The sequence below is a fragment of the Equus caballus genome, chromosome 24 (assembly GCF_041296265.1).
Source record: "Equus caballus isolate H_3958 breed thoroughbred chromosome 24, TB-T2T, whole genome shotgun sequence".
Taxonomy (NCBI): Eukaryota; Metazoa; Chordata; class Mammalia; order Perissodactyla; family Equidae; genus Equus; species Equus caballus.
The window spans coordinates 54,156,619-54,173,453 of record NC_091707.1 but is presented as its reverse complement, the minus strand read 5'-3'; the positions used below and the strand labels follow the sequence as shown (position 1 = coordinate 54,173,453).

The window sequence follows — 16,835 nt, the reverse complement described above, 5'->3', positions numbered from 1 at the left end:
TTCTAGTTCATTACCCCGCAGTAAAAGCCAAACAGCCATCAATCGCCCTCATTACAGGCTCTGGCGTTTTGATTGGCTGCCTGCTGCCCAGAGCTTTTTTATTTTTTTTATTTTTATTTTTTCCTCTTCTCCTATGAGCTGTCTTGTACCTGCCAACAACCAAAAAAAAAAAAAAAAAAAAAAAATCAACAATGCAAGAATAAATTTCTCTGCTTGAAAAACAACTTTGCAAACTTGTCAAACAGTCTCGTGGCTCGCGGCCGCCAAAGCCGGCCACCAGCGCTACCTGCCCCCCTTCAAAAAAAAAAAACAACCCAGGGAAAAAAAAAAAAAGGGCGGGGGGAGAGAAAAAATTAAATAAATAAATAAAAAGGGAGAAACTTGAGCCTCAGAGATGAATATTTGTCAAGAGAGTTGACGTAAGTTTCATTTGCATAATGACTTTGTACTTCTGCATTAATAAAATTTGCATATGAAGCCATGTTAATTACTCCTGATCATGCTTTTTGCATTCATGCATAGTAATTTTCTCCGACTTGTGAGAATTAATGTCTTGGCATGGGGGGAGGGGGCGCGGGGATTGTCAGAATTCCTTGCCAGTGGCCCTCGCTCACAGGCTCTCACTCCCTGTCTGTCTCCCTCCTTGATCTATGACTCATTTTTGCACTATCAGTAGGAGTTCTTGGCTTAAAAAATGTATCAATTGAAAGACACCAGTAGGGAGAAAAATATACATCTCTTGCTGGGTGTGTTTGGGGGCTCCTGTCTCTAGCTAGGAGTCTGTAACCCTCCCATGTGGGAGGGGACGCCCAAGGATCCAGCGTAGGGAGAGGCTTGTGTTCCCCTCAAAACCAGGCTGGGGCTTTTCCAGGCGCGTTTTTGTGTTTATACGCCGGTTGGTGTGGGCGTGTTCGCCGGCTAGTGCGCATGTGTGTGGAATGGAGCAGACACATCGGCAGGACCCCGCCAGAAGAGAGACAGGTTACAGACCCCCTCGGAACCCATGCATTAAAAATTACCTTATCCCCTGATCTGGAGCTTAAGAAACATTTTAGTGGTCTTATTTTTGGACTTTTTTGTACCTCTTTGTACGAGACGCATAGAGCGAGATTCTGACCCCTATGAGCCACGTGGTCCTGGGCACGGAGCCTCAGTTTCCTCGTTTGTGCGAGGGGAGTCATATTACCTGCCTTTTGGGAAGGGTCCTGGGCTTAAGTGAGATGATCTGTGTATTTATTGTTTATTTCTTTTTCCCTAATGAAAGTGAATTTCCATGATAAGGAATCAAGCCAGCCAGGGTTTTCTTTTTAAGCTACCTGGATCCCGCATAAAGCTGAGATGGCGTCTTGGAGTCCCACTGCCACATACCTCGGTGCACATACGTCTGTTCCGATTCCAGAGGGGAACCTGCCTAGACCTCAAAAGAAAGCATTTTTAAAAGGAGTGCCCTGTGGGACTTTGTAGGGTGGCTTCCCGAGCTCAGAGCCCCTGACAGACGTTCCCTGTCAGGCTGCGATGCCCTGGGGAGCACCCACAGGGAATAGGAGAAGTTCCAGAATGGAAAGTAAATGAATGACGGTGACCCCTCATTGGGTGTTTACTAGAAGCCAGGCTTGTCCTGATCTTCCTTTAAAGGTGAGGCTCTGAGAAATTGACTCACTCAGGTCACGCGGCCAGGAAGTGGCGGAGGAGAAATTCGAACCCAGGCCTCTGGCTGCAAGACTGGGTCTGAGCTCCGGACTTCCTGTATGTCAGTTTCTTGTCACAGGGCCTCAGCTGGTCTGTCAGGTGTGGTCTGGATTCCCTGGCTGCACTTTGGAAGATGGACACCCCTTTCTTGAGGAGGAGCAAGGGCTGAGAGGCGGCCTGGGATAGCCTTCACTTTGGGCTTTTTGAAAAAAAAATGTGATAAGATACACATAATGTAAAATTCACGATTTTAACCTTTTTTTTAATTTTTATTTTTTAATTTTTGTTTTTTTTGAGGAAGATCAGCCCTGAACTAACATCTGCTGCCAATCCTCTTCTTTTTGCTGAGGAAGACTGGCCCTGAGCTGACATCCATGCCCATCTTCCTCTACTTTATATGTGGGATGCCTACCACAGCATGGCTTAACGATTGGTGCCACGTCCACACCCGGGATCCGAACCAGGACCCCAGGCCACCGAAGCAGAACGTGTGAACTTTACCTGTGCGCCACCGGGCTGCCCCCACCATTTTAACCATTTTTAAGGTGTCCAGTTAACGGTTTTGAGTATATTCACAATGTTGTGCAGCCATCACCACTACCTAATGCCAGAACCTTTTTATCACCCCTAAAAAAAACCCCGTCCCCATCAGCCCTCACCCCTTGTCCCCCAGCCCCTGGCAGCCACTAGTCTGTGTGCTCGTCCTCTGGGTTTGCCTCTTCTGGACGCTTCCTCACGTGGAATCACACAGTAGGTGGCTTCTTTCACTGCCTTCGGCTTTTGCACCAGTTTCGGAAGAGTTGTCCTGGAGGTCCACTCTTGGGCGGAGCTCTGGGTTTAAGCTGCTGCAGGGGACAGGGGGTGCTCCCTAGGGCGCAGGGTTCTCTGAGAGCACCCTGAGGGGCCTCTGCAGGCAGCTTTGGACTGGAAGCCCCTCCCCCTTGCTGCCTCCACCCCTGCCTCTATTGAGCCGGCCCCTGGAGCAGGCGGAAATCAGGCAGGTCACAGTTCCTACTGAGGCACATGGAAGCCCCTCCAGGGGGCAGCCCGGCCCCCCACCCCTACTGGAGTTAGGGGATAACTTTGCTTGACAGACTGTGGCCCAAGCCTGGCCTTTCCAGAAGGAGAGGAGTGAGGTTCTGTTCCCTTCCAGCTCGGGACAACCCTTTCTAGGCCCTGGTCCTCCTGCTGGCTTTTTCAGCCGTGGTACATGATGGCAGCTGTGTCTGGGCCTCACCCAGAACCTGGGGACCCGATTTGGTCTTTTGCAGCTTCCAGTGCCTGACTGAGTCCAAGGACCCTCAGGCTCCCCCCGACCCTGCACGGCCCTTCCTCTCAGGATCCTGGGGCACCGTGGTCCCTCTGCCTAGGCTGCAGCCCCAGAGGGAAGCAGGGCATGTCCAGGCTTTGGGCACACAGTTTGGTTGAAGTCCCAGGCCTCCCTAGCCTCAGTTCCCCCTGTAGAGTGGGGATGGTCTTCCCTGCCGAGCACAGTGTTTGTGGTGAACTGTGCCCGGCTCCCTTCCATAGGCACTCAGCACAAAGCCACTGGCACAGTTAGGATGATCTGGAGCCTTCCGCCCTGAAGTGGTCTGAAGGCAGGGCCGGCGTGTGCACAGGGTCAAGTGGGCAGTGTCCAGTGCTGGGGGGTTTCAGGCAAGGACTGGCCAGGGCAGGCTTCCAGGAAGAGGCAGGTGACAGGGACCTCACGTGCTGACCTTCCTTGCGGGCCTGTACTGAGTCTGGAGCGTTGCCTTCTGCCCATCGACAGTGGCTGGAACTGCTCACGGGGTCCTTGGCCACGCCCTTCTGAGGCCCAGAAATGCCGCAGGCTCTGGGCTTAGCCTGGTAGGGGGTCTTCGTTGGCCCAGAGGGGCCCCAGTGGTGTTGCTATTAGCTTTGGCCTCTTGGCAGGACATTTGCAGGTCTTCCCCAAATGCGCCGATGCCCCCAACCCTGGATAACACATGTTTGGGAGAGGCAAGGGCACAGAGAAGGAACCCTGGTTCTGGGGCCCCGCAGCCGGGGTTTTGGTGGAACTGGCTGCTGCTGTCTGCAGCCCTCTGTGATCGCGTCGTCAGTTTCCTGGTCTGTGCAATGGGCATGCTGGGAAACTCACTCTGGATGAAGACTGACAGGCTCCTGGCTCTCAGTGGATGGGGGAATCCCGCGTGGGGGTCCTGAGTGGGCAGATCCGTCCCCTGCAGACCTGTGTGGGTTGATGGGCGGCGTCGGGTGGCCTCCCTGGCAGAGCCGGCCCGGGGCCCAGCTGCCCGTCATCTTGTTGATGTTTTCCTTTTGTCTCTGATGCTTCCCCGCTCAATTATTTACTCAGGGAATTTGGGCTTCTTCACTTGTGGTTTTGGCAAGGGCTTCACATAAATGTTTTGCCCTGGTGGTCTCTTAGCCATTTAAGATAAACGGCCAAATCAAACGCAGGCCTTGCCGGGGAGCCGAGGCGAGCCGTGGGGCTGGGCGGAGGCCAGGCAGGCCCCTGGCCCTGTATCGTGGCTGTCAGACCTGGGGAGGCGCCCAGAGGGTGCCATGATTTTCTTGGGGGAGGGAGTGTTGTTCAGAGCCTTCTGAAAGGCCGTGGGGCTTGGGTGCTGCGTGCTCGGTGCTCAGGTTGCCGAGGTGGACTGTGGGCTGGAGAGTGGCACCAGCTGGCCGTCAGCCAGGCCGGAGGTTAACCAGTGCTTGGCGATTGGACGTGGAGGTGTCCGGGGCCTGTGCAGACATCCCAGCCTGATGTAGCAGACAGTGATGGTTGGGGGTTTCTCGGCTCTTCCAGAGGGGGGTGGTCCAGATATTTGGGAACAAATCCCCAAATGGAGCCCACTCCAGATCACTCCAGAAAACCCCCCTTGGGGAGGCCTTCGTGGGAACGCGTCCCCTGACAGCCCCTGTTTGCCCCAGCCCCCTGCATTAGGCCCCCCAGGGATGGGAGTCTGGCCCCAAGACAGCCCCACCTGGCAGCTGTGGAAGTAGGACCCCCTCAGGCTCCTGCCCACTTCCCTCACCCCGGTCCCTGTCTGTGCTTGGGTTGCATTCCCTGCAGGGCCTGGCACCCCTGGGCCTTCCACCCTGGAAGGGTGGCCTGCAGCCTCTGCCCCGGGCCCCTGTTCTGCACCCTGAGCCCCTTGTACAGTCCAGGGTCCGACTGACCAGTCTTTTCTATTGTTTTTTCTCCAGGGCCGTGCAGGCCTGCCCAGCTGCCAGCGATGGCCCCCATAGCTGCCTCCTCCTCCCACCCTCACACATCCGTGATTACTTCACCTCTGCGCGCCCTGGGCGCTCTGCCGCCCTGCTTCCCCCTGCCGTGCTGCAGCGCGCGCCCTGTCTCGGGTGACGGGACTCAGGGTGAGGGTCAGACGGAGGCTCCCTTTGGATGCCAGTGTCAGTTGTCAGGTAACAGACGGCCGCGGTGGGGGGTGGGCTCCCGGGGATGGTGGGTGTGCCCTGGGCAGAGCTGGCGGCTGCCTCTCCCAGGTGGGCTGGGGCAAGGTGGGGACCCAGGGAGGACGTGTAACCCCCACCCCAAAAGGCATTTTTGGGGGGCGCCGGGGGAAGTGGTGAAAGATGTCAACAGAACTGGACACCAGTGCTCAGGTCCCCGTCAGTCCAGAGGTGCCCCCACGCCTCCGCCCATTCTGAGTCTCACTCCCAGGATGCGTTCCCCCAGCCCCCAAATTTCATCTCTTCGGGCTGTTTAGCTAAAGCTGAATTGGATAACACTTAACATCTGAGGTTTCCTTCTGTCCTCGCCACTGCCACCCCCTCACCCCACCCTAGCCACCACCCCCCACCCCGAAGACACGGCTAAGAGATTCCTTGGTTGTCTGTGTGCACTGCTGGAGCCATCCAAGATGCTGAGTTTCTCTTTGTGAGAATGTGTTGCCCATTAACTTTGAGGAAAAAAAGTCACTCTAAAGGAGCTTTTGAGCTGCAGCTCTGGGTGGGAGTGAAACCTTGTGGTGGGTGTGTCGGGGTAGGGGCAGGGGGCGAGGCCGTGTGCCTAGCTGTGGGGCTGCGTGCCTGCTGTGCTCCTGGTTCCGGGTCGGGTGTGGCTGCCCATTATACAGATGGGCAGACACGGGCAGTGCAGTGACACAGCCTGTCCTCCCTTATGTCCCTCCTCTGTCCCCAAACAAAACCCAAACTCCTGCTCTCGCCTGGGGTCCCTGGAATTTGCAGGCAGGGGCCTCTCATCTCAGCCTCTCCTGCCCAGTATCTCAGCAGGGCCTGGTGCGAAATGCACTGAGGCCACAGGAGCCGGGATGCTGACGCAGACACAGGCGGCGGTGAGCGCCCTGTGGTCTGATTTCCAGGCAGGGGCCAGGAAAAGAGAGGGTGGGTGCAGAGCCGGGCAGATTCAGCTTGTCCCAGCTTGGTCACCACGCTTTCTCTTTACTTGGGTGGTGAAAGGAAACTTTATTGGGCAGGCTTTGCTTTTAATTGAAGCTGTCCCAAGGGATGGTCCCTGTTAGGGCCACAGTTCTGCACAGGGCCACAGGCAGCCCCAGCTCCAGAGTCAGGAGCCCCCCCCCCGGCCTTCCTGCTGGTGGGGTGGCCTGCCCTGCAGCCTTCAGCACCCCCACTAGGACAGATGGTGACGTCATAGGTACTGGGCTTATGCCTCGAATGTACAAAGCAAAGACTGAAATTGCCGGGGCAGGAGTTGGCACCACCTGCAAAGAAGCCGGCTGCCTGCCCCAGGCCGGCCCGGTGCCCAGGGGGATTGGGGCTCGCGTCCCGGCTCTGTAGGTGATCCCTGCTGGCTGACTGAGGGATGCCTGCTTCGTCTGGGCGGCTGCCCTGCTCTCATGGCTTCCTGTAATTAGTGCTGCAGCCACTCGGGGGGCCGCACTATCAAAGATCAGCCTGAGTGCTTATGACTGGACTCGGTCAAGTTCTGCGCTGTGGAAACACGATCTTCCTGGCAGAGGGAGATGGCTTAACCCTCTGTGGGCTCTGGCTCTCCTCAGAAGCCGCCGGGCTAAGTGGGAGCTGTTCCACCCCCATTTTGCAGATGGGGAAGTAAAGGCTCGGGGAGGGTGAGTGGCCCAGCCAAGACTGCAGAACTGGGATTTGTCATCAGGATGCCTCTGACAAGGCCAGCCCTCTTCCCGCTGAGCCGCACGCCTCTGCCTACACGCGGGGGGACGTTCCTATCGCGTCGGCTCAGCAGCCCTGTGTCCTCATACACCCGCTCTCAGCCACAGTGCCGCCCACTTCCTGGTGGGGACCTCATAGGGCCTACTGTGGGCTGCCTCGCACTTGGCATTTCTGTGCATTCTTGAACTTCATCCTCACAGCAGCCTTCGGAGGTAGGTTTACTCTCCCCACTTTACAGATGAGAAAGTGAGGCTCAGAGACATTGAGGACTCACAGTGCAGTTTCATTCGTTGACTCATTCATTCATTCATTTTTCCACTAAAAACCATTTCTTGGGCACCCGCTACACAGGCACGGTGCAAACCAAGGCGGAGGCAGGCACGGCGGCTCCCTGTCCTCCTGCAGCCTGCAGCCTGGTGGGGGGCGGTGGCGAGGAGCGGGAATGGGGACCTGCAGAGAGGATGCTTCCAAGGGGACCGAAGAGCAGAGGTGGGATTTGATCCGGGGCGGTCATCCAGCACCTGCTTCATCTTGGGCGTTGGTTCAGCTGGTTTAGGGGCCTTGTTGCATTCTAGAACTTGATGCTGCGAGGGCTCAGCGCCTGTGAGCAGCCCCTACATTTGATGGCAGGGCTGGGGAGGGCAGTGGGGTCGGGTGGTATCTGTTCCTGCGGTCCCCGGGACTTCTCCTCCGGGCCCTCCTCAGGGGCCTGCTCTCAGCCTCCAGCGTGCTACCTGGATTTCCAGCACCGTTCCCTTTCATCGTTGGCTTTGGTTCCCGTTAATTAACCTGCACCGCCATATTTTCTGATCAATTTCAATACCTGAAAATATCCTATTCCAGTGGTTTTTGTCCCTTTGTGGCTTCTGTCCCTGGCACTGGGCTGTTTGCTTAAGTGTTTTTAGTGCCTGTTTAATTAGCAGTTGGAATGGAGTCATTAAATTCCCAGTAACCCGTTAGGAAGAAGCAGTCTGCTATAAACATGGAAAGGGGCTGCCGTCCTTACCCTGTACTGTCCCTTTTCCGATCAGGATGCACCGAACCCACCTCTTCAAATTAATACGGAAAACCCCGGTGTAACCGTGTTTCGCACAGGTTAATTGCATGCCCGTGAAAGCGTTCGCAGTTATTTATAGACAGATGTGATTTTATGGGGGGAGAAAACCGCACAGGTACGTGTGTTTGTGGACCTCGCGGGCTGGTGGTGTCCCAAACAGCCCTGCCTCCCAGGACCCCAACCCCGGACCTTCTGATGGTCACGGCGGGAGGAGGGACTTGGGGTCCCTGTTGCTTTTTGACTCTGCTGAAATGATGAGTCTGGGCCTTCCTGGAAACTGAAGTGTCTTCCCTGAGAAGTTCCACGTAGGAATTTCTCCAAGGCGCCTATGGAGTCAAGAGCCTCAGGCTGTCGTCCTGGCCCTTACTCCCAACTGGCTGGTGACCTTTAATAAGTCATTCCCCCGCTCTGGGCCTCAGTTTCCCCTTCTGTAAAAAATATATATTCATACACACATACACACACACACATATATATCTGATATATATGTAACATTTAGAAACAAGGCTCCTCATATTGATCTCTGAAACAGATCCCGTTGATCTTTTCAATTACTGAGATGCTATGGATGGCTGGGCATGGGGCTTGGCTGGGATCCCAGGTCGGGCATGGGGTGTTCAGAGAACAGTTTAAAAACCATTGGACTTTGGCCCCCCCACACCCATCCCAATTCTGAGGTTTCCATAATTGCGAGGCAGTCATTAGAGTGGATCACGCTGCTGGAGCGAAGGCCGCTCTGTCCTGGATGGCCATGTGACCTTGGACGAGTCCTTTTCTTCCCTCTTCCTCAGTTTCCCCACCTATAAAATGGGGGGAACCATAGTACATGCTTCGGAGGATTGTTTTGAGGATCGAATGAGGCCTTGGACGCCAGGTGCTGAGAATAATGCTGAGCAAGCCCTTCAGGAGCTATGATTCATGCGGGAGCAGAAGGGGTTTCACAAGATCACCTCGTTACGTGTCCGGCGTCGTGTGGAATCTGACTTCAAGTGGATCCTCGGTCTCCATTCTTAAAGGCATTTAGCCTCTTGGCTGGCTCAGATCATGTACCAGCCCTGGGAGGTGGAAAGGGAACCGAGAAACTTCATTGCATATTTAAAAGCTGCAAATGGTCATCAGCCACAGTGATTAATACATGTGCTTGGTGAAGTTCAAGGTCCCACCCAAGAGCACACGGGGTCCCAGCTCAGGAAGGTGGAAGAGTTCGGATTTAATAGAAGGAGTCAGTTGTAGTCATTAGTATATGCCGAAATCACAGGGCAATCTTGTAAAGTTAAATTCAATTTACTTTTCTCCTGCGATGGTGCTTGCTGTGTTATTTAACTAGTCTGGGGTTTCTTGGCATGGGTTTAAGGGACAGTAAAGATAAAAGAATACCTGTAAGTAAATAGTAGGTTTAACAGTAGAATCTATCGTTTTCCCCTCCTTCAATTATATCCCAGTGTTCATTTTGTGTCGGTTTTTATAACCAGAGCCGTCCAATGGGACACCGTCGATTAGACCACCCGAGCTGTGGAAGCTTGATGCAATTAATACAGTCTGTCTGGAAAGTGGCCTTATTTCTGGAAGTTTTATGTTAATGATATGGTCTGTGCTTTGCACATTTCATAGCAGAACAAGAAGCGAGCTGTAGCTCCATTCTGAACTGGGTTTGATTAACACCGGAGGATCAATGGGAAGCCAAAGGGCGATGCGGACCGAGATGGCAGCGTCTGCCAGGCCCCGGCTGGCGCACCGCCTCGACTGGTGCAGGGGGTCCAGAGGCGCACAGTAGGGCGTGAGAGCCTCCACTGAGACTGGAGGGAGGGGTGAGTACAGGGGTGGGAAGAAGAGAAGAGAGTGGGGGCGAGTGTGTGCGGACAGAAGGGCTCCATCCGGGGAAGGTTTGAGACGTGCTCTTGCGATCCCCTTTGCAAAGGTGCGTTTTTTGTAGGGTCTTTCTGGGCTAACCAGGTCCCAGTGTCCATGGGGGTGGCTCACTGTAGTTACTAAAAATTTAAAGTCATCTGTACACCTTGCGATGTCTGCCTCCCCAGTGGGGCTGGTGATCCAGCGTTGCCAGCCCATTGGCAACTCCTGCCAGCTGGTTCCATGGGTTCTACTCTGGTGTCTGCCTGCTTCTTGGGATCACACTGTTGCAGAGGCTCCCCTCGCCCACCTGCATTTAGAACCCAGACGCCTCCTTCTGTGACTGGAGGAAGTGCCAGGAGAAGCCAGGGAGAGGTATAAGGCCCTCCGGACGGAAGAAGCCGACGCTCCAGGCTGGTGGAGTGGCCGAGGGCACAGGGTGTGGGTGGACTTCAGGAAAGTCACATCTCCTCCAGCACCAAGGGGTCCAAAGGAGCTGGGGAGCAGGCGCCAGAAGAGGGGGCGCAGTGCTGCCTAGTGGGGGGCAGAGGTACCTACCCGCGTGACTGTCCTTAGATAAAAGGGGTCCCAGCAATGTCCTGGAGCAGAGACCGCTGCAGCCGCGCCAGATTCCATTTCACTCTCTGAGCCGGCCCTTCAGACGTTCTGAAGGGAGAGCTAAATCAAAGAATTCTGTTCAAATCCGTACAAGATGTTGCTCTTTTTCTGCTCTGACAGGAGGGGCATTTGGAAGTGCAGTTTTCTTTCTGTCTTTCTTTTTTTTTTATAGCTGTCTTAAAAAGGAGTTTGGCTGTTTAGCACAGCTGGTGCTCATTACATTATGCACTGGCAATAAAATACCATGTGTAATTAATTTTTAATGCAGCGCTGGTTGCAGGCTTTAAAGCAGTTAGTGGATGTGAGGAACCAGCACTGGCCACCGACATCAGAGCTCTTGGAGCAAGGCGGCCACGTTCTGCAGTTTTAAAGGGAATCTGAAAGTGGCTGGACGCCCTGCACGTGGAGCAAGAGAGGTCCAGAAGTGGGTTCACCTTGGGTGACCTCAAGGCTCAGGTTAATCTTCAGCCATCGAGGATCGGGGGGTCCCAAGAGGTCATCTCATCTAACCCCTTCATTATCTAGGTGGGAAAACTGAGGCAGAGGCCAGGAGATGTGTGTAGCAGAGCTCACTCAGACTGCATCCCTCAGGCTCTGCCCACTAGACCATACTGCCCCTCCTGAGTTCAAAATGAAAACTGGCAAAGGAGAGGCTACATGAAATGCGCGGTTCGATTTGGCAGCAGATAGAGTTTTTGCTTCGAGGATCCCCGCACGTTGAGTCTCTAGGACCCTCAGTTTTGCCGTCTGTGGTTGGACACGCCTCTGTGCGTTCTAGGTGGGAGACTTTCTGTGGTTGCACTTTGATTGCAGGCCACCCCATCTCTTCCTGGGGCTCTGGGGCATGGATCTGTGTCTGAAAGTAAATGACATTATGAACACTTGTTACAGGAAGAGCTGCAGGCATTGTGGGAAGCTCCAGAGATGGGACCATGTCGGTCCTTGTTCTTAAGGAGCGTGGATGTGAATATGTGACCTAGGGCTAACCACTTCCTCTCTCCAAGCCTCAGTTTCTTCACCTGTGTAATGGGGACACTAGAAGTCCCCACTCATCATCCCTGTGTTGGAAGCCATGCTGATTGGCTGCCATCTTGGGGTGGCCATAGCCCGTCACCAGCATGTGGGGAAGCAAACAGAGGTGTAGTGTATGGGGTGGAAGGAGGAAGCCAGGCTCGTGAAAAGCCTCAAGTACCCTGTGTCGCGATGGTGACTTGGCCTCTATCTCTTTGAAAACCTCCTGCCTGGGAGATTTTCTTAGTGTGACTGAAAGAGGAGGAAGGCCCACTGACTGCCATCACTGCTCCTATGATTTGCTGCTGTAGTCTAAAGGACCTACTATGTGCCAGCACTGTCCTAGGCACTTTGTACACTTTGCTCAGGCACCGTATCCTCATAACACCCCTTAGAGAGGCAGCCCCCTCCTTTTGCTCATGAGGATACTGGAGCTCAGCGAGGCCCAACAACACACCCGGAGTCAAACAGAACACAGGCAGCAGAACTGAAATTGAGGCTCGGGTGTGACTGGCCCTGAAGTCGAGCTCGCGCTTCTCCCATCCTGCTTCTCATTGGGCTGCAGTGGTGGCTCCAATGCAGGCAACAGAAATGCAGTTCACCGTGGGAAACCAGACCACATTTGCTCATCATCCTGGGAGGGTCTCCTCGTGCTTCCTCCATTCGCTAGCCATGCTGATGCCTGATTCTCTGCTAGGTGCCGGGGTCCAGACATGAGCTCGGTGGGCTTCTTGCCCTAGAGGAGCTCACAGTGGGGAGGCTGCACAGTGAGGGTGAAATGTACACCCCGTGATGCCCTTCTCTGCTTAAGGAAAGGGAAAGGGCTGCGCTTGTGGGAGCTGGGGGCACCTGGAGATGTGCCAGGGTCTCCCGATGGGGAAGGCGAGGCCAGAGGTGGGGACAAGCTTCTTTGAATGCATGGGTCAGTGACAGATGTGGATGTGGGTGTCTTCCCGGAGGGGTCGTGCTGACCCAGCGAGCCTCCTCTGGCCCTCACTGGCCCCCGAGGAGTCCAAGTTAGCGGCTTATGGGGACACAGATTAACCGACCTTCAGATCACCAGAGAGAAGTTTTGATGTTGAAGAAGCAGCCTGGGGCATGGGGAAAGACTTTCTCATCACATTGCCCTCAAATTGGATTTCTGGGGTCTGGCTGGGAGTCAGGGACTCGGCAACTGGCCTCACTCCCGCCTGTACCCGGTCAGCTTATGTCCTGGTCTCGCTCTTCCCAGTGCCCCGAGTGGTGCTGGCCCGCCAGGTCCTCAGGGAACGCTGGTGGACCATGAAGCCCCAGAGAAGGCCGGGTTCACATCCGTGAGAGGAAGCAGAAGAAACACAGAGAAAGCTGTTCATAGCTTCTCATTTTTACACACAGTCCCCTAAAAGCAATTTCTCTTCGTGGAGGAAAACCGACTTTTGTCCTTCTTAAGGCTTGAGGTGTTCTCGGTCGTTTTTTTCGGTGGAGGGAAGAAAATGTACTTGACTTTTCAAACCCAAGGGCCGGGTGGGGCGGAGGGGCTGTGTGCTGTGCATATTTCACAATCAAACCCAAATAGTCGAAACCATGAAATATAGTTTATCCAAACATAATCAAGGCTGGCCAATTTAATCCAAAAAGCAGTGGGAAGAAATCCGTGGTGGGCAGGGGTCCCTCTGTGTGGGGTTCCGCCACCAGGCATGACACCTGAGGGGAATTGCAGGCTGCCACTCGCTTCAGTCCCCTCCTTGGGCGTTATTTAATAAGAACCAGCAGCCGGGGGGTGGCATGTGACCACGGTGTGTGGTCAGTGAGGGAAGAAGCATCAACCGTGGTTTCCTCTCCCATCAGGGTCTTTCTTACACTCAGCAATGGGGCCACCAGGTCATGGTCAGGTCACCATTTCTGCGCCCCCACTGTGCGTCAGGCCCTTGGCAGGGGCCTTCCAAGACCTTTAAGCTTCCCGGCCACCTCTCTCTTAGGAAGGTAACCTATTCTGTAGTTCACAAGTGAGGAGACTGAGACCAGAGAGGTGATGTGACTTGCCCGAAACTGCACAGCTGGTAAATGGCAGAGGTGGGATTTGAACCCTGGTCTCCTTGGGCCTGGGTGCCACAGACTGCTCCTCTCCTTGCTTTCTGGCCCCCAGGCTGCCCTCCCACTGGCCTTCCACCTGGCAGGTGTGAGTGGGAGCAGCCGAGGGAGAAGAGCGAGCTCATGAATCACCGAGCTGCCACAGGGCTGGCGCGAGCCCTGGATAATAAGAACGCTTGTATTTTATGATTTCAGAGGAAAGGATCAGAGGGCTTGGGACTTCTCGAAGGAGGTTAATGCGAAAACGGAGTCGCTAGCTGCAGAGGCAGGGGCGGTTGGAATCTTTTCATAAATCTAGACATTTTTAATTATTGCCTTTGTTAATAAGAGGTGAAGAATGGCTGGTGGGATGAGGCCCACGGGCGCACGAGTCATTCCTTGGAGCTGTATTTAACCAGTCCTTCCTGATGCCAGCTCCCTCGTCTCGAATCTCCTTGTGTTTTATTAACAGGCATCTCATTTCCTTCTTGGTTTATTAGTAAAAGGAACCATTGCTTGAGGGCCCACTGTGTGCATGGGCTCTGTACGCATCGTCTCCACTGATTCTTTCTCACAGTAGGATGAGAATATGTCTGTTGAATTTCTTTTCTTAATGTGGTAAACTATACAAAGCATAAAATTTACCGTTTTAACCTTTTTTAGGTGGACGGTTCCGTGGCATTAAATACATTCACGTTGTCGTGCTACCATCACCACCATCCATCTCCAGAACTTCTTTGTCATCTCAAACGGAAACTCTGTCCCCATTGAACACTAACTCCCCGTCCCCTCCTGCCCCAGCCCCTGGCCTCCTCCATTCTGCTCTGTCTCTATGAGTCTGACTACTCTGGGCATCTCACAGAAGTGGAATCATACAGTGTGTGTCCTTTTGTGACTGACATTTCATTTAACATAATATCCTCAAGGTTCGTCCACGTGGTGGCCTCTGTCAGAGTTGTCCTCCTGTTCAAGGCTGAGTAATACTCCATTGTGTGGATGGACCACATCTTGTCCATCATTCATCTAGCAATGGACGCTTGGTTGTGTCCGCCTTTGGGCTATTGTGAATAATGCTGCTGTGAACCTGGGTGTACGCATAATGGTTTGAGTCCCTGCTTTCAGTTCTTTGGGTTTATACCCAGAGCTGGAGTTGCTGGATCATATGGTAACTCTAGGTTAACCTTAGTGAGGAACTGTCCACCTGTTTCCCCTGGTGGCCACACCATTTTACTTTCCCACCAGCAGCGCTCAGGGGTCCCAGTTTCTCACATCCTCCCCTGCCCGTTGGAGTTTATAGTTAAGGACCCCGCGTCTCAGGGATGTGGACAACAACTGGCCCAAGTTGTGTGGTTAATAAACCTGGGAGTCTGGAGTAGATCCAGCTCCCGCTGACTCCAGGCTCAGTGCCCGTCGCCCTGATCACGGGCCAGTTTCTTCAGTACATGTCCTCTGAGGGTCTCTAACCTGGTTCTCTTTAAATGCTTCCCCACGACGGCCCTTCTCCCAGGCTGGCTGGTTTTTAGCAGTCAGCTAAACGTTTTGCTAGCTTGAGAGTTTGGGGAAGAAAATTCTGCACGTGGACAATTTCCACTTTCCTTTCTGCTCTGTCCTCAGGGTGTTGATTTGGGTTCGGTTTAGCAGAAAGAGCCATGTACTGTATGTAGAGGGAGCCAGGTGGAGCTGGTGTCCTGGGGCCCGGCCTGACCCTCTCTCGGCCTCTTGGGGTCTGCCCGTCTCCTAGGATCATCGTGCCGGCCTTGCTTCCATGCTGGGCTGGGAGGGATTAGAGAGGGCCATCCTGAGTTGGACCAAAGAGCGACTTCCTGGGGCTGCTTCTCTGACCAGTGGCCACCTGGCCTTTGTTGATAGTGGACACAATCGTGGGGCTGAGTGAGGATTATTGTGTGGGGCTGTGATTTCTCTCTGTTGCCCTGTGTTCGTTACCTAGAGCTGCCACAGCAAATGACCACAGGTTGCGTGGCTTCAAACAACAGAAATTTATCATCTCACGGATCTGGAGGCCGTGAGTCCAAATTCCAGGTGTTGGCGGGCTGCGCTCCCTCTGAAGGCTCAGGAAGAATCTAGTCCTGCCCCTTCTGGCTTCTGGTGTCTCCAGGTGTTCCTTGGCTTGTGGCCTCATCCCTCCTGTCTCTGGTCCGTGGTCACATGGCCCCTCCTGGGGGCCTGTCTTCTCCTCTCCTGAACAATTAACATTAAAAGGACAATCGTCATTCCAAATAAGGTCACCTTCACACATTTAGGGATTTGGTTACCGACATTTCATTTCGGGGACCACCATTCAACCCACGACATACACCTCGCTGGATTGTAGGCCCCTCCAGGGCAGGAACCCCAGTTTGGTGTCCTGTGTGAACTCCACGGTCTGGGACAGGTTCAGGCACATGCGGGGCCTCCCCACGTGTGCCGGGTGAACCTGGAGATGCTGTCCACATGTTCTTCCCCAGGGCATTCGATGATTCGCAGATGCTGCCCCCTCTGGGCGGCGCTCAGACCCCCATGGTTTATGGAAGGACGTATGGCCCTCCCTAATCCTGCCCCCGTGCCACGTCAGAACACAGTTATTAACAGAGAAGGGGGTGCTTTTTAAAAAGTCTGCAATGATTATTATGAGAAAAAATTAGCAGAGTTGAATAGGAGCTAAAAATAGCTGGACACGTACTTGCCTATAATCTATTTTTTTTTTAAAGAAAATATAATTATTTTTGTAAACCAGCTCTGAGAAGCCAGGAGTATTTTTAGTCTGCATCTTCTAAGATGTTGTGCATCTTTTCAGGAAGAGCAGCTCGGAGCCCACTGGAGTGTGATGTCACCAAGTCAGGCTCCAGATCGGGGATGGGGTGGGGGTGCGGGATGGGGTCAGAGGTCAGGAGCCCAGTCCTGGGCCCCATTCTGTATTCTGCTGAGCATCTGGCTGAAGGGAGGATAGTCCATGAGCAGCCTGACTGTGACTTCCCGGGTGCTGGCCGCCTGGGACATCCCGGCCATACCTAGTCAGGTGGCTGGTAGCACTGGGAGGACTGTAGCTCATTCAGCTCGGGGAGCCAGGAGGAGTAGGGGCTCCCCCTTGGTGAGGCTGTCCTGACCCACCATCTCGTGATGATCCAGGTCTGAGCAGACCTACAAGAAATAACCAAGGCTGGAGGGAAACATTCCATGGCTTTTTCATTTGGAGCCAAACATTGCCTCATGTAATTTTCTCCCTGGTTTTCCCATTGCTTCTGCCAGAGTCCTTGGGCCTGGCACAGACCCCATAATGAAAGGCCCTGTGTGTTTGTGCATTTATGTGTGTGTGCATAAGTGTGTATGTGCATATTCGTGTGTGTATACATATGTGTCTATATGTGTGTTTGTGTGTGTATATATGAGGGTGTATGTGTATATGTGAGTGGGTATGTGGGTATGAGCATATGCATGTTTGTTCATATGT

The 16,835-nt window shown here is 53.9% G+C and overlaps 1 protein-coding gene across 6 annotated transcripts in view; it reads left to right on the top strand.

The window, feature by feature from the left end:
- BCL11B (BCL11 transcription factor B) overlaps nt 1–16,835 on the top strand; it is a 97,620-nt gene that overhangs the window by 36,527 nt on the left and 44,258 nt on the right. For 4 of the 6 annotated variants that reach the window (XM_023628363.2, XM_023628362.2, XM_070249249.1 and 1 more), the window contains one exon: nt 4,882–5,097. The exons of the other annotated variants lie outside the window; for them this stretch is intronic. In XM_023628363.2, coding sequence (XP_023484131.1) covers nt 4,882–5,097 — 216 coding nt within the window. The remainder of the gene's footprint in view (nt 1–4,881; nt 5,098–16,835) is intronic. 6 annotated transcript variants of the gene reach the window in all.